The sequence below is a fragment of the Xiphophorus couchianus genome, chromosome 10 (genome assembly GCF_001444195.1).
Source record: "Xiphophorus couchianus chromosome 10, X_couchianus-1.0, whole genome shotgun sequence".
Classification (NCBI taxonomy): domain Eukaryota; kingdom Metazoa; phylum Chordata; class Actinopteri; order Cyprinodontiformes; family Poeciliidae; genus Xiphophorus; species Xiphophorus couchianus.
The window spans coordinates 8131212-8156217 of NC_040237.1; the positions used below are offsets into that span (position 1 = coordinate 8131212).

Sequence of the window (25006 nt, forward strand, 5' to 3'; positions counted from 1 at the left end):
TGCATTATAGACCACTGTGGGTTGGTGCATCGTACAAAAATGTCCTCAAAATATATTGAAATTAAGGGCTTCAATATCAAAAATATTAGCAGGTTTCAAAGGGTATGAATAGTTTTACAAGATGGATGAATAATAGAAAAGCAAGTTTTCATGATAAAATCCCAATACTGTCTTCTATTATCCCTCTCTCATGGGTTTACATTTTGCTACTTATATACATTGTTCTAAAAATACCCATCAAATACCTCAAAGCTTCTCAGTTTCCATCACACCACGTATGACACAGTAAGCCTAAGTGCAGTCTGCATGTCCTGCAATGGGTAGAGTTCCCAAACAAGATTTTTGTGAGAGAGCCAATCAATCCCAGAATGCAGCACTGGCAGACCATGCCCGTATCCAGGTCCGAAAGGTCATTTCCTTGTTTCAATTAGCAATCTTGGCTGCACTAATTGAACTGTGATTGATGAAGGTGGTAACCTCTGTTGCTGTGCTTGAACAACAGTGGCAACACTGAAAATGGGCTGAGGCAGTGAAATTCCTCTCTTGTGTGGGGTTTTAAACAAGGACATAGAAAGGTTCAGGATTACTTACACAGTGCAGTGGACGACAATGATGAGGGAAAGTAACTAAAATATAATGTTATCACTTCTACAATGAATCATTGTAAAAATTGCCAGTTGCACTTAAGGATTCAGTGGAATATACACAATGTGATTTTTTTTTAAGGTCTTTTAGGTATGATTTGCTCAGGTTCTTTTCTTGAATGTATATTTTAAAATACATGCGGTGTTTCGTGTCACAAAATCAAATTTTTAATTGTTGAGAAACAATTAAAAATGTTGTTGAGAATGCATAAAAAGGAGCCTACCGACGATAATTTAATTTTATCTTACTTATGGGGTTAATTTTCTTTAATTTTATCCAAAAGCAAACATTGATCATCTTCAAATGGCAGAAACTGCTGCAGCTTTAAACCTCAACTACAACACTTGTGGCTTGTGTTTCATTGTTTCCCCATTAATTAGCTGCTACTTAACTTGAGATATTTAGTTAAATTTTTTGCACTGTCAAGGGCTTTAATGTTATTTGAATTTACTAAAACAAATCCACTTTCAGATCAATTGAGAAATTAATAAGTCTCAGAATTAAAAACCCTTATACAGACTTTTTTTCTGAACTATTTCAATTTATGTCAAGTATTTTTGAGTCTGTTTTCACAATGTTTATTATATTTTTATTTTAAAAATTACTCATGGTTTTTATATGAGGAACTTAAGAGAAACCTTTGTATGGACATTCCAGATTTATTATTCAAACATTGACTCTCCACAATTTCCTTCCTCAGAGCCGGGTGGGCCGACGTTCACGATAGGGAAATCAGTGTGGCTGCTGTGGGGAATCGTCTTCAACAACTCCGTCCCCATTGAAAACCCCAAAGGAACCACTAGTAAAATCATGGTCCTGGTCTGGGCCTTCTTCGCTGTCATCTTCCTGGCTTCTTACACCGCCAACCTGGCTGCTTTCATGATCCAGGAACAATATATTGATACCGTGTCTGGTCTTTCTGACAAGAAGGTAAGGGACAGAACATGCAGCAGGTCAATAGTAGCAATTAGAAAGTTGGCAGTAATGCAACTGGACTGTGTTTGTAATGCTTTGAGACATAGAGTAAACATCCTGGGCTTTATCTATAGCTCATGCTGATGCATCACTTCCTCTCCATGGTGTTTAAAATCCATTGCCTAATAGGCCATGACCACAACCGAGCCAGCGGACTCACAGAAATCCTCTGAGATGAAATCCAGCAAAAGGATTTTGTCGTGAAAGCCTCTGTCCTTTTCCTTTCACTGGGAAGCCCAGTGGTGTGAATGACTAATCAATTACTGCCGTCTGTCAATATGGATGCTGTCTGAGCCTTAACTTGTTCTGTCAGTATTTTGGGTCTGTCCATCAATATTCCACACTATGTGGTCTCCGTCTGCAGTGTATCTCACACTGTTGGAACAAGATTGTAAAATGTCAAATGATTTTTGAAAAATAGTAAGCCAAATAGAAGAGCAAGTCTCAGACACATTCTTCATGGCTTGAATGTTTTCACACAAACATTCAACCTGGAAAAAGGTTCTAAAAGCTCTAATAAATAAAACCATACACGAATAGGTGCTATTTAAAGCCAAGATACCGCACAGCAAAGAGTTAGGTTTAGATTACATCTCACTGCTTTAAAATACCATATAATGGATAGTTCTCTTTCCTATGTACATACATTTTTTATCATCAATAAATGTGTGTGTTTTTAAGTGAATTAACAGTGTATCAGTCCTACAAACTCTGTGCTGCTGACATGTTGTTCAGCAACAAACATAATAAATTTAAATAAACTACTTATGCCTGGAAGGCATTAATATATATGTTTTTTTTATTAAAGATAGACTTCTTCCATAAAAAAGGAAATAACTTAAAGCTTCATATGAATGGTGCTGAGAATATCACATTTAAACCTGAACTCCACTGTGCAACAACAAATCATATAGGGTACCCACCACTACAGGTTGTATAGTTTGAATAATTCACAACCCTTTATTTAGATTCGTTTAAATAACACAGACACAATATGACAACACAAACAAAATTAATTACTAGAATTTTAGTTTAATAAGAACAATGCAATCTGGTATAGCTCCAGAACACAGACTACACGTAATGTGCTGTATGTAGTGTTTAGCTATTACTAATATTTTAAGTCTAGTTTAAGTCCACATTTGATAAGGTAGAATCACAACATTTTCAAATGTCCAAGTTTGCTAAAATTACTATAAGTTATACATGATACATAATATGTTAAGACAATACTGTAGTAACATACTAAATGACACACAAATAAAACAAACACAATCCCCCAGAAAAATAAATATATAAGGAAAAATAAAACAATTAGAGAAACCAGACACCCCAAAAGGTAGTTTTTCACTTTGATATTTTACAATTACCAACCATCATATTATAAAAATATTTATGAAAGATTACTTTTACTGTAATATGTTAACACAGGGTAGTCATGAGATGGGGTAATCTAAATTCCCCAAAACAATTCTGTTTATTTTTATAAAATTTATACAACAATAAAGACATATTTTTTTACTATTTGTACAGGCAGTTTTTTCTAAATGTCAGCATAAAATGTGAGCCTCTGATTGGTCTTCTGTGTAGTATTTTAGTTGACTCTATTGGCGTTCCATCTGAAGAGTGATTATATATATTTAACACACATGCTCACTCACAAACTCCCTGGTTGATTGGATCTATTCATTTTACTCAGCTCAAAAGGTCAGTGCAGTTACTAAGATGAATAGCTTCTTTCTGTTTACGGTCTCATTGAGTTCCAACGAACATATTCCTGCTTCACTATGCTGAACGTCATGAAACGTGAACTTCAGCTGGATCACGACTATTCAAACAAATCCACAATGGCTGCTGTCAGGTTTAATCAAATTGAGATGAGTGAGAGCTTAACAGTCCATTTATAATGATGTGATGCTTATCCAACTGGTTTTTGATGCAAAATTAATTTTGTTCATAAAAGGAAAAAACTGTTTTTTGTTTCCCTCCCTCCATCCATCTCATCCTTTTGGTCAAGTCTTCTATTTTTACTGTGCAGAGTTTTTTCTTCTTATTATTTCATCCTCTTTCCTCGCCTCCAATTTTTTCCATGTTAATGTTCTTTTCTTTCACTATCACCTCCTCTGTCTACTTTTGTCTTTCTTTTTTTCCCCCAAACTCTTTTTTCCTGATACATCTTATACATTTTTTTATTAAATTATTTTGGCTTACAATATTTTTTCCTGTGCTTTGCTGTCTTCTGCCATCATCCCCCTTCTCTGTCAGTTTGCTCTGCTCTGGATATTTTCCAAAAATGTGTAAAAATAGAGAGAGAAAAAAACTCAGGATGCACCTGATAAATTAAGATATCGTTATGTTAAACAATGACTAATATTGGTCAATACTGATACCAACATATCATGCATCCCTACTGACAACAATACATAAATTTTCCACTTCACTGTTATGTGCTACGTTGTGATGGTCGAGCAACTTCAAAACCATCGACATACCTTGCAGTTTCTGGTTGTAAACTGATTACATGTGGAACAGTTAGAGACGTATGAATCCTGTTTTTTCTATTCTTTTCCTTTTCAATAATCTTCTCCTACCTCTCCCATCATCTGCTGTGTCTCTGCAGTTTCAAAAACCACAGGAGCATTATCCTCCTTTTCGCTTCGGGACAGTTCCAAATGGGAGCACAGAGAGGAACATTCGCAGCAACTATCCCGATATGCACACACACATGATGAAATATAACCAGAAGGGGGTGGAAGAAGCTCTGGAGAGCCTCAAAACTGGGTAAAGATTTGTTCGCACTATAAGCATAATTTCTGACTGAAAGCTATATTTAACTGATTCTTTTGACAGAAAAGGCATCAGATGACAAGGCGGCAATGATCATAATTTTGGTGACACAGCAGAGATTTGATGCACTTTGTATTTTACAACCTATTTTTATTTTAGGCCAGTGTGATGGCTGTATTTTTAGATGCAGTCATATCTATTGTTATTTAATTTGCTGACTATAAAAAGCACTGTCAAACACTTGATGTTATCTCATCTTGAAAAAAGTTCTCTGGATTCTGGATTCTTTGAGCCTTTCTATACGCTCACACACACATAGTATATATATATATATATATATATATATATATATATATATATATATATATATATATATGTACATTGGGAGAACAAGGAAGAGTATTTGAAGATCACCAAGTCAAGATGTTGCACATTTTAATGAAGCCCTACTTAAAAAGTATTTATTTCCGAGTGATTAAAAATATGCAGTCAGGCCACTTTCTTTGTAATTTTCCCCCTACAAACATGTTTGTCAGCAAACTTTGCTGCAGTTTTGTAACCAACTAGGTTTGTTTGGGGTTTTTTACACTACACAACCTCAATATGTTACAAATGCATTGTACACTTTTGAAATGCATTACATATAAGACCTATTTTTGATCTATTTTTCTGCAGGAAACTAGATGCCTTCATCTATGATGCTGCTGTCTTGAACTACATGGCGGGTAAAGATGAGGGTTGCAAACTGGTAACCATTGGCAGTGGGAAAGTGTTTGCCACCACAGGATATGGCATTGCTTTGGAAAAAGACTCCCGCTGGAAACGACCAATTGACTTGGCATTGCTACAGTTTCTTGGAGATGGTAAGCTCATTTCTAAGTAAACTACAATGACCTGGTTTATATTTTATATCTATCGAGAAATAAAACTACACCTGCAATTCTAGACAAAATCTCAGCTCTCCCATTTTGACCATAACCGTACGGTCTCAAATAATCCGAGCACATAATTAGAAATTGTGCAGTGCTTGAATTCAAAGTCTTTGTCCAACTGACTAGCCCTTCTTATCAAGAATCACTGCCTCTTGATGAGTTGGATCTAAAGAATTATCCATCAACCAAATAGACTTTGGTGAAAGGTGCACAAAGTCTTGCCACTTCAAGACAATTCTTGACAATTTAATCTATATATTATTCATTGTACAGTCATTCCCTGGGGGGAAAATCCCTATGTCATGACAGATATATTTCTATTTCAAAGTCTCAAGCCTTGAAGAAGCTTATATATAATGAAGTGGTACAGGGGCAAAAGGACAAGTTAATATGAGGTACCATCTGTGGTGCTTCTTTTATGTGCCAAAAATGTCTTCCTTAAAACAAAGTAATGATTACTATTTTAAGTCAGGTAAAGTAACCAATTCAATTCTAAATCACAAACTTTAAATAATGTAAGCTGTAAGGTGGAGCCTCAATAAATAAAACTTGTTTGTCCAGCACTTTTCTATGCTTCATTGTACTGAACTCTAGGCGGCAATGATCATAATAGGAAATACAGTATGTCTACCAAACTGACACCTCAAACACACTGAAACCATGTTTGAATATTGGCAGGTTGCATTATCCTGCTGAAAGAAACCACATCCAACAGCAAACACTGTCTTCATGAAAGGGTGAACATGGTCAGCAAAACTACATACCTAAGTGGTACATTTCAAAGTAACATCCACATGGAGGTTGGGACCCAAGGTTCAGTTCTGATGCTAATGTTCCTATTGTTGGTGCTTTCAGCTGTTGGGAGAGGTCAGCAAAGGATTCCTGACTGGGTTGCAGTTATGCAGCCCCATGCAAACTGTGATGCACTATCCATTAGGATACTTTTGTATTAGAACCAGTATGAAGTTCTTTAACAATTTGACATACAGTAGTTTGTGTTGTTTACTACTATTTGTTCAATGGCTGACTTTTGATGGGAATACCCATTCTGATCTGGAGTTTGGGAAATATGCTGACTCAATTATTTGCCATCACCCTTTGGTTCTTGTCAAGCTCACTCAAATCCTCACTCTTGTACATTTTCCTTCTTCTGATACATCAACTTTCAGAACAAAATATTCACTTACTGTCCCATATATCCCAACCACTAACAGATGCCTTGATTAATCAAGGTAATGATAATTAGAATCATGAAGAAGAATCATGATAATTGTCAGTGGCTGTAAAGTTATTGTTGATTGATATATAAATAATTTGGTAGTTGCCAGTTTATAAAACCACCTTAATCTAAACTCAAATGCTCAACTCCAAATAAAGCATACACATTATGTCACTATTTAAGAAAAACAAATTTAGTCGAAATGCAAAACGTTGGGGAAACCAATTACAACCCCAAAAACCTCAAATACTGTATGTACAAAATCTTTTTACATGCAAAATTGGTCTACTAGCTCTTGACTCTGTGGTAAACTGTTGATATGAATAGTTTCTCTGATATTTGACGCAAATTAGCTAAAGTCTGGTACGCAAGACTACTTAAAAATGCTCTGTCAGTTCAGATATTTCTTTTAAACTTCTGCTATGGTTAATAAAACCTACTGATACTTCTTGTGAAATGTGTTGATTTCTATTCGTTCGTGGGTTTAGGATGCACAACTCTAGTTCCTGGTTAAGGATTTATGCATTTCTGGCCTCAGTCTAGATTAATGACTGCTAGATCAGCTGCAATTTGATCTCAACTAGAAGAGTCAATATTTTAAAACAGCAGGAAATGCCCACAGTAGGACTGTCTCCTTCTTAAACATTCACAATATCTGCAGAAACACACCAGCACACCAGCTAAGATAGCTGCTGGTATATAGTTAATTTCCTTTCTCCACTGAGAGCCAAATCTAAGCCTACACAACCACTGCCACATTGGCAGTGGTTGTGGTTTTTCACTAAACCTGTCCCAGTGCTAAACTGGTGCTACTGCTTGCTTAGCATCTGATCTATTTCCACCACCAAAACCACCAACACTTGCTACAGAAAACTGATGATGTCTTACGACTAAGTCTTAGTTGGGTTAGAAAAAATAACAGCTAGCAAGGTAGCAAAGGCTTTTGGAGAAACCTCATCAAAATAATTCCTAAGTTAGTTTCCTATGTGATTTTAATGATAGCAAGATTAAAAAAAGAAACAAGCAATTCCATGTTTTAACAATAATAAAAACTGGATTTAAACTACCACAATGTTTGTCATCTTGTTGTTATTTGCTTTGATATCAACATCTTACTTGGTTATTGATTGCCTTGTTAAAATACTCATACCGCTTAAACTTTTTCACATTTTTGTAACATAAAATGTTTCACCCATTATGTTTTAATAGGAAAAGAAATGTAATGGAGATGCTCACAACCTGACTAGATCTGAACCACACATTAAAACTGACTAGAGCGAGACTTGACGATGAAGAAGGGGCTTTAGGTGCTTTTCTCTCAAAGAAACTATGGAAAAAAACATAGTTTTGCAAGAAAATGTGCATAAAAATTGCTTTTGGCAATCTCCAACCATTGATTTAAAACAAACATCCACAGTAATGAAATACTTTGAAGTACAGGGGAAGAAATTGTTATGTAAAGATATAGCGGTGCAGTAAAGAAGGGAAATCCCGTGGCTTATTTTTAGGTTATTTCCTTTGCCCCTTGCTCCTGTGCTCTGTGACGTGTGAAAGATAAGGGCAGTTGCGGGTCCTCCGTTCAATGGGATCAAGAAATGTTCCAGATAATCCTCTGCTAAATTAACCTCTTTCTTCCGCCAACAAACCTCCTACAAAGAGAGGGATAACACCAAAGCTAACTTTACTTTTTCATCCAATTCAAAGGAGCTTCAAGATCTCTGAAAGGTTTTAATTGATCTCAGTTTCAGTTTTAGAGGGGTTTGAATTGACATTTTGCAATTCTAGTGCAACACCATCTATTTTTCTAAAAAAGCATTATAGTTACCTTTCAAACAAATAATATCTAAATATACTAAATATAATTTGTGACTGTTGTTTATGCCCTATTTTAGTCTTACTACCTTCATGTCATTTTCATATATTAGCACTTTTTGTGAGCTGTGCCTGAGAAATGTGATCGTGTTTGTTACAGTTTAGGATTATCTGTAGTACAACACAACAGATTGAGGACACATGCACAAAAAAACAAAAAAAACTTCCACCCTGTCCACTGTGATCAGTGACTGATCATTGAATGTACACTATGCCTGATGTTTTTGCAAATTTGATGTTACAAATGAAAACAGTTACTTACAGAAATCTTCGTACGATATTTATCTTTGTTCTTATGTATTGCATGATCTTTAGTAGAAAATTTTGTTTTCTCAAGATAGTAAAATTTCTAATTTCCCTCAAAGAATCAGAATGTGTATTATTGGGACTTAGTGTGATAGAACAACACAAAGTACTCCATAATTTAGAAGTAGAAAAGAAATGGACAGTAGATATTCAACGTTTTGTTTTACTATCATTTATTTGCCCAAGACACAACATGCATTGCACCACAGAGTCACCCCCAACCTGCACACAAATATCGAACACATGCTCTGGCCCCCAGGGCATGGGGAAGAGCAGCAGGAAGAAGCAGTAGAGGAAGGGCGGTTCAACGCACCAAAGACAGGGCACCCTAACAACCCCACATCACAAACCCAGAAGCGTCCAAGCATGCCAGCAGTACACACACTCTAACACACACCCATCGGAGGGCCGGTTCATCCCTCTTCCCTCCCACCAATATTAACATCAATAGTACTAGGCCTTTCCCATCTTCTGTATAAATGTATTACACCAGCAAAACTGCTTTATTTTCTATGCTGAAGAAGAAATATTCCCATTATAGACAAACAGGAATGCAAATTCTGGATTAATACTGTTGTGTCTGGGCTAGATAAATTATTTTTGAATAAAAACTATGTTGGAATGATGTCTTCACTCCTTTGGCTTCACACATTCAATACACGTTTTATAATAGACATTAGTAACTTTCAGTCATCAGAATTTGGGATGTGCATATTCTCATCATCATCACTTCCTGAAAGTTCTGACTGTTCTTTTTCCCCCCTCTCATTTCTAATCCTTCAGGAGACACAGAACGCCTGGAGACGGTTTGGCTTTCTGGTATCTGCCAGAACGAGAAAAACGAGGTGATGAGCAGCAAGTTGGACATTGATAACATGGCTGGTGTCTTCTACATGCTTCTGGTAGCTATGGGCCTCAGTCTGCTGGTCTTCGCCTGGGAACACCTGCTGTATTGGAAGTTGCGGCACTCTGTCCACAAGTCTCATAAACTTGACTTCCTGTTGGCCATAAGCAGGGTAAGGCTTTTGTAAAAAGAAGAAAACCCCCCAAAAATCAAGAGTAGCTTATTCACTCTGTTTGTGTAGAAGTGGGTCAAGAGACCGACTAAGTAGATAGATGGCCAGCTGTCCTACTTTAATTGAATCAGTTGCGTAACATTTTGTAGAGATATTTAAAGACTTTTTTAACAATTCTTATTTATAGAGTTATATTACATTTACAGTGTTTTTTATTCAATGTCAGATTAATTATAATAAGTGGGTGCATCTAATAGTAGGGTGTTAACTGGAGAACTTCAATAGTAGCCGAAGTACTCAGTCCAACACCACACATTGAAAAGCTTCTGTAATCTTGTTAATTTAGCTTTTAGATTTGGAAGCTATTGCTGTAGTTAGCCTAAATTAGTTCTTTATACGTTTATTTAAGGATGTGGCCATAAGGGCAAAGACGACTGATTGAAGGCATAACGAGAAATCTCTAATGGATGGTCTTCTTGAGTATATAATTATACCACTGTGCCGGGATTTGATCAGATTTCTAAAGAAATTGCTGTCATTAGCTCCTAATGAGCAGCTCTAACTCCAAATTAAATGTGGCCCTTTTTGGATATCTCTGCCAGCTGTAACCAGAGAAAAGTCAAGGGATTTTGTTTTTTGTCAATTCAAAATGACTTGCTTTCTGAAGCTGACTTGAGGCTTGTTTCTTTTGTGCATTTTCTGGGGCAATCCAAATGGTTTGATCAGCATTTATCTGTTCTGGGAGAATGCACAGTAAATTATTGTCTTAAACATGCCTCAGCAACAAAATGATTCATTGGAAAAATCCTGGGTTTTTTGTTAGGGGGTGACTGTTTCAGATGCACCAGTTGCTTAGAATTCTGCCTGTGAAATTATGAATTTTGGACTACTTAGCTGGTTGGTTTGAAATAATTTACATATCCTATTTACTTTGTTCTACTTCTATTTCATAACTAAAATGTTCTATGCTTGTCTTACATACCATACCAGGGTATTTACAGTTGCTTCAGAGGAGTAGAAGATCCAGGACGTTCATCTGGTTTGGCCAAACCTGATCTGACCTCCAACTATGCTCAAGCAAACATGCTAAAAATGCTTCGCACTGCCAAGGATCTGGTCTCCACTGCGAATGTTGAGAGCTCCCTGGACAATGCTACCAAGACCATAGAGCAATTGACTCGCCATGGTAGTAGTATGCCTGTTCGTGTCCCTCAAGTCACCACTGAGGCCGTTCCAGGGGGATTTGCTTATGTTGCTGAAAATCACTGCTCCATTCCTCAGGGGTCCCTCACCCCACCTCTAACTGGTATTACCTCTTTGAAACAACACAGGGGTGTAAGTAGACCAACACCACTGCGCTACACACTTCCAACTCGTTCAACATCGTGTCTGTATGACAGACCACTTCCTGTGTCCAGTTTGAGCACTCCTCACCTGCCTGTAGGGGAGATGCTCCCTCATCAGCACCCACACCACTACCAGACTACAGGGAGGGTTTATGTAGACTCCCATTCTCACGCCCCTTACATTACCTACTCAGAACTCCAGCTACCTGACATTTACACATCTCATCCAGTATCTTTACCCCAAAACCAACATATTCAGTTGGGCCTTTCACAACCAAAAAGGAGGTCCAAGAGTTTTCAGTGTGAGAATGGAGAAGTGGAAAGGAGAAAACATGGGGATCAGGGTAAGTGTGACAAAAGTACTATCAGTCTGACTGAACTTAAAGCCAACCACCTCCAAGAGAATCATATCTCTGCCCCAAGTGTTGACAATGTTTACTCAGGAGAGGGGATGTGTCCCCGGGTGGAGAATTATAGCTCTTGGCCTCCAGAGGACCTTGTGCTGAGGGGCCGGCGGAGGCACCGCCGCCCCTCTTTTCTTAAAGCAACTTGGGGCAATGACCAAATTCATCATCTCGATGAATCACAGTCTTCTTTATCCAGCCAATCACCTTCAACCTTGCCGGACCTGTTTCCATGCATTGTTACTCCTACAACATCTGCCAAGCCTTACAATCCTGCCCATGTTCGAAATAACCTGTGCCTCCCAAGGAACCAGGCCTACCTCCATATAAGGGAGGACCAGAGGAGGCCAAATGGACGAAAGGGCCAGAGACTGCGCTACTCCCAATCCACCCACCTCCCAACATACGGAGAAGCAGTTCGAAATGGAAATGGTTTAGGGCGGGGTATGGTCCGCAGAGCCACAAGCTTGCTCAGCCGACAGTATGCACACTATCTGAACTCATACCCCGGTCTCCCTATCTATCACAGTCCACTGGACCTCCAGCATCACAGCCAGAGTTCCAGCCCAGTGTGCCAGCTGTTGGCCTGTGGTGGTGGACGATGTGGGGGACAGCGGACACTGCTGTATCAAGACAATGTGTATGGAGCTTATGGGGCCTATCAGGGACCCCAGCCTGGCTCAGAAGCCCAGATAGGGCAAGGAGGAACAGGACAGCCTGTTGGGAGTCCTTGTGTACTTCGGTCTTGGCGACGAGTTTCCAGTCTAGAATCTGAAGTCTGATTGACAACCTTACTGGATGAAAACTTTGGAGATACAGAAGATGAGAATAATAAATGTTACAACTTTGGGAAGTTTTTTGTTGTTAGATTTACAGTTATGTTGATTTTAATTGCGTCATTGTGTGGTAAAGAATAGTAATTCAGGTCAGACTCTTGACAAAAGACTTTCACCAATCTATCCTTGATAAAGTTGTGGAAAGCTGGGTTTGACTGATTTAACTCAGTGGCTGCTTTCCCACAAAATGTTCATCTTTCACAGGAGACCATGTTATTGACAAATGGTTAAACTGTAACTTGAGATTTATTGCTGTGTGTGTGTTTAAATTTTTATTGTGTGGATTGTTGGAATTCAACATTGATTATTGTCTGGTAGACAAACTGTTTACATCTGGAAAGAAGCGTCGGATAGGCAGCCATCACTAGTCACTAGACATCTAAAAAAAAGCTGTGATGTAGATGTGAAGTGTTTATTTATGACATGAGGTCATCAGTACTGATTTTTAAAAGGCATAAAAGTACACCAGTTTTCTGAAGCAAATATAATCAGTCCAAGTCATTATGATGAGTCACAGGAAGCAGCTACTTTGTGAAAGCAGTCTGCAACAACATGATCTGCAAAACGATTGCCGGATTAGAACAGCATTGACCAGCACTAGGTGTCTTAACCCACGGGTTTCATCCTCACTGTATCTAAGTGTGAGGCTTCAACAGCACACAAGCCTCACGTTGAATAAATTATGTATTCTAAGTACTATAATCGCATAGTCGAATGTGTTATTTGAGGCTGGTTAATGTAATATTCATGTATTCCACATATAAGACTTTATAATCGCCCTTTTTTTCTAAACACACCTCTGGCACATAAAAGAAAATCTGTTTAAAAATTGCTGTAAGTTTATGGAAGCTTTTGGTACTACTTTATTAATAACATCAACCAGTGATCTTTTCCCCCTTTTCCACTCTTTTATATTTCCTCTTCATTCCTCTTTTTACCATCCACTCAAACTGTTTATTAAAAAATGAGGTAAGTGAAAACGATTATAGTATCTATATTACCAGGCTTCTACACCCTGTAATTATCCACAAAGACCAATTAAAGAGTCTTTTTTGATGAACATATGTGTGTCTTTTTTATAGCCTTAAGCTTCTTTTCTGTGTAAAGTACATGTAAAAAAAGAAATAATTGTTTTTTTTTGTTTTTTCCTCTTGGGAGGCTTTTAAAAATCTCGGTGGGATTTTTCTCTTAGGATGTTTTTCTTAAATGTCACTTCTGTCATGACAAGTTGTTTGTAGGTGGACCCAAATGTGGTAGAGAGGAAGGATTGATGTGAACGTTTAATGAAAAAGGTCATAATCAAAAACTTACAAAATCCACAGGGAGACAGAGCAGGTCATAAACACAAGAATTCAGGAACAAAAAGCCAGTATGAGAACGTATGGACACAACAGGGAGCAAGAAGAGGGTTTAAATACTGTGAGGATGCAGGAACAAAAGACCTGGGATAATTAGTTAACGGGTTACAAGTTGTGAGAGAGCAGCCAGCAGACTGGAGAGAGAGGAAATGGTACAGTGGGCAAAGGAGAGTACACAGGATACTAGAAATGAATATAGCACAAAAGAATACCTAAGGAACATAATTAAACACAGAATAACTGTACCCAGAAGTAAACATAATAAACTAAAATCACTGACAAAAAACTGAACTGAAGTAAAATAGAAATCAAAATAGAAAACACAACAATAATGGAGCTAGAGATAAGTATTATGTTGCAGCATATTAGGGTGCAAAGTCTTAAATATGTAGCCATGCTATCCTAAAAATAAGATATGGCCATATCAATTAATCACCTTTCTAAGATGATGTGTAACTCTTCTTTTACATAATTTTAACACATGATGATGCAGGTCATTAGAAATATTTAACATATAAATTGAAATAAGACAAACTGAGGGGCTCCTTTTCTGTAGACTGCAAAAATGCATAAATATTGTTATTGAGAATGGAGATTGTTGAGTCCTTTTGTGTGGGACTGTGTTGTCCTGGGCTTCATCTACTGGTAGGGTCACTCATGGTAAATGGCAAAAACATAGAGAGATTTTGGCAAACATAGTGATGGTAGACGAAAACAAGTGCTTGTGGACAAATTTAAACTTATGAACCCTGACTGTGCTAAGGCCAAGAAGTTATAAAAGACAACTTTTTATGGATACACCACTTGTACAACAGAAAATTGAGGTTGGATGTAATGAATTCCAGGAGGAGTTGTCTACAAGTCGTCAGAAGGAATGTACGGTACATCTCTTTTTGCATGGTGACACCTTGGGATCCCCAGACACTCATTGGAATGTCTGGGGATCAGTCCAATTGCCCTTAGAATAAAGTCTTCGATAAAATAAGATGATCTTCTCATCTTTCCTGAAGTCAATTGGTCACACAGTGTAACTGACTTTATTTTGTGTTACTTTGTTCAGTTTGAGTATGCTCCTCTTTTATTACAGGAACTACTGAAGTGTCAATAGGAATAAGGACATGATAAATGGCAAAAACGCTAGTTTTGTTTGATGCTAAAGTTAAAATAAGTTGTGCTATAGACAAAAATAAGTGTGAATAATAAATGAAGAACAGTATTTGGTCACTGATCCAATACTCCTTCTCTGATCTTGTCATATGGAGGTCAGTCGCCTGCTGTATCCTTCTGAGGTCATCCTCTGACTAACACAAGCACACAACACAAACAGACCAACTTTCAATTTGATAATTATGGTAAACCTGAGAAATTTTGGGTTGGGTATGATGAGTCTTACATATTTTTAAGCAACACCCACCTGAAGTAAATTTAGATAGACTAGGTTTTTTACCTGAAGGTGACCAGTTGCTACAGCAATTACTCTCTACCACTCTTTCTCGCTCTCTTTCTCTGTGTGTAGCGATGATGAGATAAGACTCCATTCAGGAGAGCAGATGAGTAATGTTACAGAGACCAAACATTGAGCGCTTTGATTTTTCTATTACTCTCTGCTTTGTTAGTAGAGCATTGCCTTGGACTAGACTGTAATATTGATTACATCCCCTGCTCTGCTACTGATCCCGTATTTTTAGAGTTCAAGGTAATTTGAAATCTTTTCATCCTTTAAGAATAGAAAAGAGTCCATCAACCTTCAGTCATTATTTGATAAGCTTGTGAGCACAACAACAAAGTGTTAATTTTCCCTCAATCTGTAGCTTTGGCTTATTTTTAAGGTATTTGAAGACAAAAATCTGTCTAAAAATGTAAATGAAGTATCTTCTCTTACTTAATCACTTTGAAAATTGGTCAAACACATCCACCTTGTCATCCCTCACAATGTAGGGTACATGAATGGTGTATATCTAGCAAAAAACAATAAAAAGTGTATTTTTTAAAATTTATTCAGTTTATTGTGTAATCTGTGTTTACAAATATATGGAATATGTCTGAGAAAAGCCTCTATAAAACATTTTTTGTAGCATTGCAACAACATAGTTCCAGTATTTTAGTACTGGACTTCAATTGCCACAATATATTTTTGAAATGGCCATGCATCAATTCATACCCCTCCTTGGGAACATTTTGTTCCCTCCATGACAGGTAGCGATTCAAATCCCTTTTCAATAATTTAATCATTGTTTATCTTTCCCAAGCTTAAAATTTTCTTTGGGTTTCAAGACAGACAGAAGTGACTGTTTGGAAAGATTTCTAAATTGCAAACGTTCATGGTTTAAAAACTAAACGACTGTCATTCACGTTCAAATCAAGGAACGTGAATGTTCCTTGATTTGAACCAACTGGGTACTGTAGTTCCCAGTTGGCTTGTAGCTTGCCAACTGGGAACTACAGTTGGCAAGCTACAAGCTATGTCTGCTAAGCATTTAAAGACTTCTTTAAATAAGCAGATCGTTTAAATAATGAACAGTAAAGCATCAACTTGTTATTTTGTGCTACTCAAACAGCAAAATGACAAAAAAAGTCTAATTTTCTGTGCAGTAAACATGTGGAAACTATCAGATGTTTTATAATGTTATATTTTTGAGGCATGTAGATGTAAACCAAAGAAAAAATACTTTTTATATAATTATTACTATCCATGCCTACTGTTACTCTGTGAAGCTGTTGTGCTCATTTGTAGGATAAAAGTGAAAAACTAAAGGGAAAGATGAGTACAGTGAAGTAGTCATAGTAAAGTAGTGAAGTAGTAGCTATTTGTTAGGAACACAAATGGAATAGAAAATAGGTAGTATAATATATAAGCATAATTTCAATGATAATATTCATGAGGATATAGCTTCTATTTTTATTTGATTCCTTTCTGTAATCTTTACAGTGATAACTTAACCCTATGATTAGGATTCACTGCAGTCACTGTTGTCACCCGTTGCCTGAGAGCCTTGACAGATTGTGGCGTATGTGTGCATCTGCGTGTCTTGTGGCGGCATCAAAGCTGATGAAGGACCCATTTCGCCGTGTGATGAAAGATGAGAGACAATATGCGAGTCATGCATATAAAAGCAATCAATGGGATTGGCTGCGGACTTATACAATCTAACACCAGCCATCATGTTTCACAAATATTCCAATAATCTTTCCTCAGGGAGGGATGCAAATTGAGAAATTAAGAACAATTAGACGCCCTTACCTGCATGGAGGTTTAATATTCATGTCAGGAAGACTCAGATGCCTGTGAGGACCTCCTAAGAAGCTAACGCATTATTCATTTATTCACTGACGTTCTGACATGGACACACATCACTTCCTAATTTTCCACCAGGGACACTCAGCTTTTTCATCAGGTGCATAAATCTGTTTGGTTTTGGTTTTTCTTCGGACACGATTAATTCCAAGAGGAATCAACTGAATTGTGTTGCCTGCTAGGACTTTCTTTGTATGCAGATGAACTATGAGCTGTAACCTTGACAGGGTCGTCAGCCACAATGTTTGGAGTCACCAGAGGGCAGGAGTCCGGTCTCTTCACAGCTCCTGTCTGCAACTAAATTGCTTCGTATATTGTGGCGAACAGCTCCAGATGTTCCGAGTCACCTTGAGACAATGACCTCCAATTCTAAAAAGGTGATGGAGAGAAATGGAAAGGAAAAAGGGAAAACATAAGATGAGTGCAATAGTATCTGGGCCAGCGACAAAGGTATTGTTAAAGTGGAAAGTGAGGTTTCAGGATGGAGAAGATGCAAGACAAAAATATAAAGAAGAAATATAATTTAAGCTGATGTGCAATGTATGAAAGCCTGTGTTTTTCTAGTATATTTTGGGCATATGGATATTTAATTTTAAGAATAAAATGCAGGACAGTGTCTGAATTTTCTACTAGGTTGAATTGATTTTTTTTAATAACATTTAGGAAAATATGATTGAAATTAGTGTGTCTGTGCCCCATTGTAAAGATACGTGATTATTTACTAGTTGGCTTTCCCTTCATCTGTGAAAATTCAAAAACTTTACAAAAAGTTTTAAATAGCTTTCCTTAGGGGACTCCTTCACATTTAAGTTTTAGGAAATTAAAATGTAAAGGTGTTTACGATGTATGTTTTATTTTATATCTGATGCCCGAACTAACCCAATCAAACTGAAAAAGGAGGGAAAAACAGAGGAAGCAACAACAGCTGGGTGGAAAGTTGAGATGAAAGAGTAAAGGAAAGTCAGGAGAGCAAAGAAAAGTCAGGAGACAATATCTTTCCAGTTTAAGATAAAAAAAGGATAATCATTAAAATTGTCTGGCAATGATGAAGGAACCAAAGAAATTTAGTGGAGAAAAAGTCACAAGATCTCACACATGATCCTTTCCGATTTAACAAATTGCAGCCTTAAGATTGCGTCATTACAGAGATATTCACCAGCACAAAAACGGCAAACTATTTCAGTGACATACATTCAGAAACGTGACGTAAACGACAGCTGCTCTGGTTGTTTTGACTTCCACTTGCACATTAACCAAATCATCAAAGCAGTGCAAAATTCTGAGTGTGACAGCTGTCTGCGCATATGAGGACACGTTTTATTGTGCTGCAGGATGCAATTAAACTTTGAATTTGGAGCTCTGTTGTGTATGTGCGCATGTGTGTGTATACACGTACAACGGCTCCTCCTGCATCCGAGACAAGACGATTGGATCTGCCAACCAGCCGCGAATGTTAATTACTTCAGCAATCTTCAGGCTCACTTCTCCCCAATCACTCCCATCGCTGGAAATGGAATGAGCTCGGCCTTTTCAGCAAGGCCAGCCCCAGACTGAGCCTCCGATTGGAATCTGTTTTGAAAAAGGAGGAATTCAAATGAGTTGAACAATAAGGAGGCTATTCAGAGCGTAGCTGTGTTCCAAATATTTAGTTGGTCTCCAACTCATTCACTGTACACCAATCAAGCAAAACAATGCAACCACAGATCATCTTTTCTTCATGCTGCCTGTTGTTGTGTGCAATGTGTTCAGCAACAAGTCAACGTTTTGTCCTCAAAGTGGGAGAATTAGAAGCGGGGAACATAAGCAAGTGTAAAATTTAAGCACGTTTGACAAGGACCATACTGTGATGGTTAGAGTATTTCGAAAACTGTACTTCTATAATGTTCCTGTCCTTATTTCAATGATGTAATAAGGCTGTACAGGGTTCAGGTGGTTTAATGCAATAGACAAACTAATATAGCTCAAACTACTGAAGACATTAAAGCTGGTACTGATGGAAAGGTTACACAAGATTTTGTTTGAATAACTGCAGCTCAATTAAGGTGTGCATGTTAACTTCTTTCTGCCTTTAAAGGCATGATGGTATGATAAAAGTACTTTTTCTTTTAAATCAAATGTATGGCTGGATGTGTGGGAGTTGATTACCTGGGTAACACATGGCACCACTATACGCTGTGGGAAGAATGCCCGCTGATAGATGCTATGAGGAAAGTTCTGGAAAATCATGATTCCTGTCATCTATGCAGTTGTTACGTTGACATGTATTAATTTCTTTAGCATGGTTGCAGTATGTAACTTTTATTTAAAATATGCTGGGGTTTTTTTTTTTACATTTCTTTTAAACTGTCACTACATTGTGACAGTGTAATATGAGACAGATAATCTGTGAAAAGATCCAACTCCTTCATTTTCTCCCTGAGATACTATTGCTGTCTGAAGAAATGCACTCGGTAGACAAACAACAACCAATCAGAGCCAAGAAGAGGTTCTTAGCACTGTCAATCAACCTCCTGAACGTTCTGGGAAATGTGCTAATGGCAGAACAGGTTACAGAAAAACTGTTTGTCTGCAGTTATGGGAGCCATGCTAACTATCCTGATCCTTCACTATTGGCCCTGCTGACAGGGAGAAGCTGCAGCGTGGCAGAGAGAAACGTTGATAACGGAAGAGAAAGATTAGCAGCTCCACACAGAGGGTGATTGACACCCCTAAAGCCCTCCTCCTGGCTCTGATTGGTTGTTTCTAGGAAGCACTGGGAGAAGGCAGAGGAGCAAAATTTTTTCACAGTTTACTTGTTTTATAGCATACTGTTTATAAAAGTTACATATTGCAGCTTTAAGACACTGTGACTCCTCATTTGCATACTGAGGCAGAAATGCATAAAGTAAAATAAAATAATGAGACAGAAAAATGTGAAAAAGCCCGAAATAAAAACACTTGTAGGAAAAAACAATAAATAAATCACTAAAGAGACATAAATGCATATATGAGTACAATAAAAAACATGAAATATATTTAAAAAACAGCAGAATTCATACTATGTGCTTAAATATGTTATTTGATAAAATTACCCTAAAAAATAAATGCTAATTCATAAAGGTGGGATAAAGCTCTCCTTTTTAAAGTGTATTGATTTTTTTGTTGGTCAATTTAATTTAATTTAATTTAATTTGTAGCGATAATGCACATTAGTTAACATTTCCCTAAATACACCAGATTTAGTCAAAAGGCTATTTTTCCCACAAGTTGTTTTTTTTTATTTATAAATTTCTACTTTTAATTTTAATTCTCAGTTTTCATCCTCCATAGAATGTAGCTCTCCGGCAATTATGACATTACACAATGTTTTGGAAGAGAGAAATGATAGTTTTCACTAGCTGCAGTAAAGTAATTTTGAGGTGAAAAAAAAAAGCAAAAATGATGACGTTCTCATTCCTGCACCTGATCCGGCTGTTTTCTTAAGCCTGATTTCTCCTGCCTTCCAAACTGTCATCAATCTCTGTTTAGACCACCGGCTCCAGTCCTGATGTACACCTGGTTACTCAATGAGATTTTTGAGGGGATAGCAATTTCTGTGTGGCACATCCCGGTCTAGTTAGTGCGTACACAGCCCATCTATCATCACGGATGACCTCAACAAAGAAAGCAGAGCGGCTGGAAGTGCTTAGCTTCTCATCATCTGAAAAACAAATCAGTTTGTGGAACATGAAGAAGGTGATTCAAAGGCAAAGTAACAAAGTAGAGGTTGTGATTAGCAGGTTTTACAAAGCTGACATCCTGGGGAAATCACAATAAACCACACACTCTTCTCTTGTTCTTTTGAAATGGCCCTGGGGTTATTTTGGCAACGCTAGACTCTCCAAATTAACGAAACACCACGATGAGACCACAACAGCACAACCAGGAAACCAAACCAACACATCTCAAGGTTTGTGATACCTCCAGCTCTCATTCATAATGTACCAGTACTGCAGGCGGGGAAAGCCAAAACCATGGCCCTCTAATTCACCAGTCCCACCCTTTTGACCACACACCCAGGAGCAATCTGATTATCAGGCTCATCTTTTCCCTTCTCTCAGCACTAAGAAACTCAGCACTACGTTCTGCTCTAGGAGGTGCACTGACTGAGAGAAAAGGCATTCAGGACTAATCTGGAACGGCTTCTTTTCCTTTTATATAAGTAATCATTGAATTTTTCCACACTTTGTCACATTTCAAGCACAAACTTCATTGTGTTGTATTGCTATTTTACAGCACAAAGTAGAACATAACTATGAAGGGCAATGGAAAGTGAACAAACAACATAATAAAAACTAAGGATATTTTAACATAAGTTTCCTTTCTGTATCATCCCTCTTGCTATACAGAATGATGGGTTTGATTAATGAGCAAAGATTTTCTTTTTTTTTTTATTAACTAAGGAATTACGCCGTGTAATATTTTTATATTTTATATACAGGCATTACAGTCATTCTAAAAATATTCTGCCTTAATTGCTTAAATATATTTGGTACAAACAACGTGAGTAAAAGAGAATGAGTGTACATCCTAAAAGACGTCATGTGCTGCTTTGCTGTGTCCCTGTAACCACCCAGTTACAATCATTACTTGGAAATGTCTTACATCCACATTATTTTTACTGATTTTCTGTGGGGCTCAAGCTGAAATAGAGTTCACTCCATTCTATACTGTACATTTTTCCCCCTCTTTTTTGTTTGCCTGGCCGCGTCTCCGTCAAACTTATTAGAGAGTATAATCAAGCTGTTTTTAGTGAGTTTTATGTTATAGACCAACAAAACATATTGCTCTTTAGTGTTGGGGAAAGTACATGGTCTCCAGTTTTCAATAAAAAAAATTAAATAAAACTAAATGAAAATCTGAAAAGGGTGGGATGCATTTTTATTCACCTCCCATGAGTTTATACATTGGTGAGATGCATGTTGCTGTAAGTACAGCTAGCAGTGTTTTTTTGGGGAGTTGTCTGTAATTCCTTTTGCACATCTACAGATTGAAATTCTTGCACATTCTTCTTTACTCAGAAGATCGGCTCAAACGTGACTGTCACTGTACCTCATATCCTCTGCAAGAATAATAAAGTAAAATGGATATTTTTTTACAAATCTAATCTAATTCTATCTAATTTTTACAATTTTTATTTAAATTAAATTATTTTTTCCTCTTTTTTCTCTTTATTGTCCCTTTGCAGGATGATAAAGGCTGTTTCTATTCTATTCTACATTTCTGAATCCACCTTCGTCATTTGGCAGTGCTAAGCTGTGTCAGAGATGAGTGCTTTCAGTGGTGATAAAGGATTGCAGAAGATCAAATCTTACAGAAAAATGTGCGTGTGTATGTGAATGATATCACAGTTGAATAGATAACATAAGGATAAAGAAGGTGATAAGATGAGTTCACTGTATCTGAGGCAGCAAAAAAAGCTTCAAAAAAAGCTTCTTCCACAGGGTTTTTCTGTCCCTACATTTATAGGTTTGTGCACCTTAATTACTGATATGGACATTTTTCCACATGTTTATCTATAAAATACTGATATATTCAACAAATTAAATATGTGTTTCCTATTAAGTTTGTTTGTCACCTTAAAAGTACCTTTTGAAAATAACCTTTAAGCATCTTTGAGAATCTCTTGATTCTCAAAGATACAAGTCTACCTTGCCCTGCATCAACAATTCAGACTGGAGAGTGTGGCAGTTGTTCAAATACCAACACATCTTGTAAACCTCTTCCTTTGTTTTCACAATCCCCTCAAGTCTGCACGTATCCCTGCTTACACACCTTCCACTTAACTTTCCATCAATAGGCTTGGATACAGCACTCTGTGAGCAGCCAGCTTTTCTTTTGGTAATGGCATTTTGTGACTTATCTTCCAAGAGGAGGGTGTTACTGACTGTGTGCTGGGAAACTTCAGGAACTGTCGAGTCAGAATCCTTCGTTACTAGGCCTGTCGTGATAAACGATAAATCAATTAATCCTACGATAAATTAAAACTATCCACGTCATTTTAATTATCGGCATTATCGTCTCTTCCGGCCTTTTTCTCTTTCTGTTGATGACACTAAATGAAAAAAGGCTCAACTCCGGTGCTCTCCACTGACTCCTCCCTTCCTCATTACCTTAGTGTAAAGCCCAGCGCACACAACACGATCTTAGAGCTGCCAGCCGATTGTCTGACCCCACATTAGCCGACAGAAATCCTAGGTATAACGGTTCGATCGGGTTCGGTCCTGCCGTCTGGTTTCCAACAATGGGCACAAAATAATGGCTGCAAGTTCAGTTAACTAAGTATAAAACCAGACATTAATCAATGCTTTACTACAATCTACCTGCAATGCACGTGGCTAGTGGCAGCATAAAGTCCTGACTGAATGAAAATCATTAGAACCTATTTGTCATGTTAACGAAGAACAGCTGAAAAGTTACCGGGTTTATCAACTGCGGTAGCAATTTCGCTCCAACTCCTCCTCTTGTCATTTCTATATTCTTTGCATGTTGAATAAACATTAATGTTGTTTCCACGTATCATCTCCGATGTCCGCTGGACTTCGGGTTGCGCCTGTCAGCTGTTTGGGATTCCCCTCCTTAATTTCCCCTCAGAAAGCAGGGAGGAGAATCCGCGCTTTCTGATTGGCTGCCTGTCACATTCAACAGGCTCCCAGTCGGGTAAAACCCCTGATTTGGATCGGAGCGGCCATGACGATCTACCGCAGGGGTGCTCGAACGTTTTGAGACGAAGATCTACTTTTTCTCTCATCAGCCGGTTGAGATCTACCTCATGACACGAAGACATAAAAATTGTAAATTAAACTCTATTGACTTATTTTAAATGCGAATAAACATCAGTTATAGCAGAAATAATAAAGTGATAGAAAACCTAATGCAGTATATTTCTTCCTCAGTGAGATTCTCCTACCGTTTTACTCTCTCTCTTTGTCGTTAAGCACGCCCGTTGCCGTGGCAACCGCCTGCGCCCCGCAAGAGGAGCAGCGATTACGTTAAAAATGTAACATTTAGTCCGTTACGATGTCAAGTTTCCAGGCTTGATATTTATTTCTCATTTGTTGATTGGCTCATTTAAACTCTGCTCTGCTAGTCTGTCGGTCTTTGTCGCCTTTTGTTTTGTTAATGGAACTGAAACGCACTGAATTGCGCAACACCTTGTTGAAAAAAAATGACTGAGAATACAAATTTTAACGGGTTTTGTTGATTTAAAAAATAATAATAATAATATATATATATATATATATATATATATATATATATATATATATATATATTATTCTTTAATGAAGCTACAAACGTTTAGGATCTTTGTAAATATTTTGATAAGCGCGTCAGAAGAGGAAGTTCTGGTCTCATCGTCCTGGCGGCGTTTAGTTTGTCACCTGCTGCCGAGATCAACTCAAAACCTTCCCGTGATCAACGTATTGAGCAACCCTGATCTACCATAACACACCAAACACTACAGGAGGATCGGTTACGAAATCGTAAGCCACAATCTTAGAAAGGCCAGCGTTTTAAGATTGTTGTAAGGGGAAAAATAGGGGCAAAAAGCCTTGTAGTGTGAATTATTGCATCAGGTAGTCGATGTGCCCATTTTCTCTATTTAAATCTAATTATTACTGAAGGGCAACACAGACTTCATAATCTGCACTCTTGGTTGAATGCAGTATTTATTTCCACTTTGGCTTTATGTTTAGTTTTTTTTCAAGAAAATCTTTTGTTAATGGAGACTGAGAATCCATTTTATTTTGGTTTTTGGTAGTTTTGTTTATTGTGTTTATCAGTTCCAGTGTTAAATATTCTTTTGAAAATAAAGTGCATTTATCTTTGGCAGGAAATCGCATGCATTATTACGTCATTTCCATTAAATCAGTGTAAAAAGATCTTCAAACAATATTATCGTTTATGGCAATAATTTTTGAGACAATTAATCGTTCAGCAAAATTTGTTATCGTGACAGGCCTATATATATATATATGTATATATATATATATATA

At 37.4% G+C, this 25006-nt stretch overlaps 1 protein-coding gene and 1 long non-coding RNA gene across 7 annotated transcripts in view; one reads left to right on the forward strand and one right to left on the reverse strand.

The window, feature by feature from the left end:
* Positions 1 to 14142, forward strand: part of LOC114152282 (glutamate receptor ionotropic, NMDA 2C-like) — a 56687-nt gene extending 42545 nt beyond the window's left edge. For both annotated transcript variants that reach the window (XM_028030119.1, XM_028030120.1), the window contains exons 12-16: positions 1346 to 1575; positions 4241 to 4401; positions 5083 to 5270; positions 9520 to 9752; positions 10743 to 14142. In XM_028030119.1, coding sequence (XP_027885920.1) covers positions 1346 to 1575; positions 4241 to 4401; positions 5083 to 5270; positions 9520 to 9752; positions 10743 to 12284 — 2354 coding nt within the window. In that variant the 3' untranslated portion in view covers positions 12285 to 14142. The remainder of the gene's footprint in view (positions 1 to 1345; positions 1576 to 4240; positions 4402 to 5082; positions 5271 to 9519; positions 9753 to 10742) is intronic.
* LOC114152291 (uncharacterized) lies at positions 1285 to 23974 on the reverse strand. Of its 5 annotated transcripts, XR_003597101.1 has the most exons (7): positions 23920 to 23974; positions 20433 to 20670; positions 18388 to 18560; positions 16938 to 17360; positions 3832 to 3952; positions 1781 to 1995; positions 1285 to 1564 (listed from the first exon to the last, which is right to left on the reverse strand). It is a non-coding gene; the product is annotated as an uncharacterized LOC114152291 (long non-coding RNA). The 5 variants fall into 5 exon arrangements; XR_003597102.1 differs by lacking the exon at positions 3832 to 3952 and having other exon boundaries at positions 1285 to 1560; XR_003597100.1 differs by lacking the exon at positions 3832 to 3952.
* Between the last annotated feature and the right edge of the window lie 1032 nt (positions 23975 to 25006).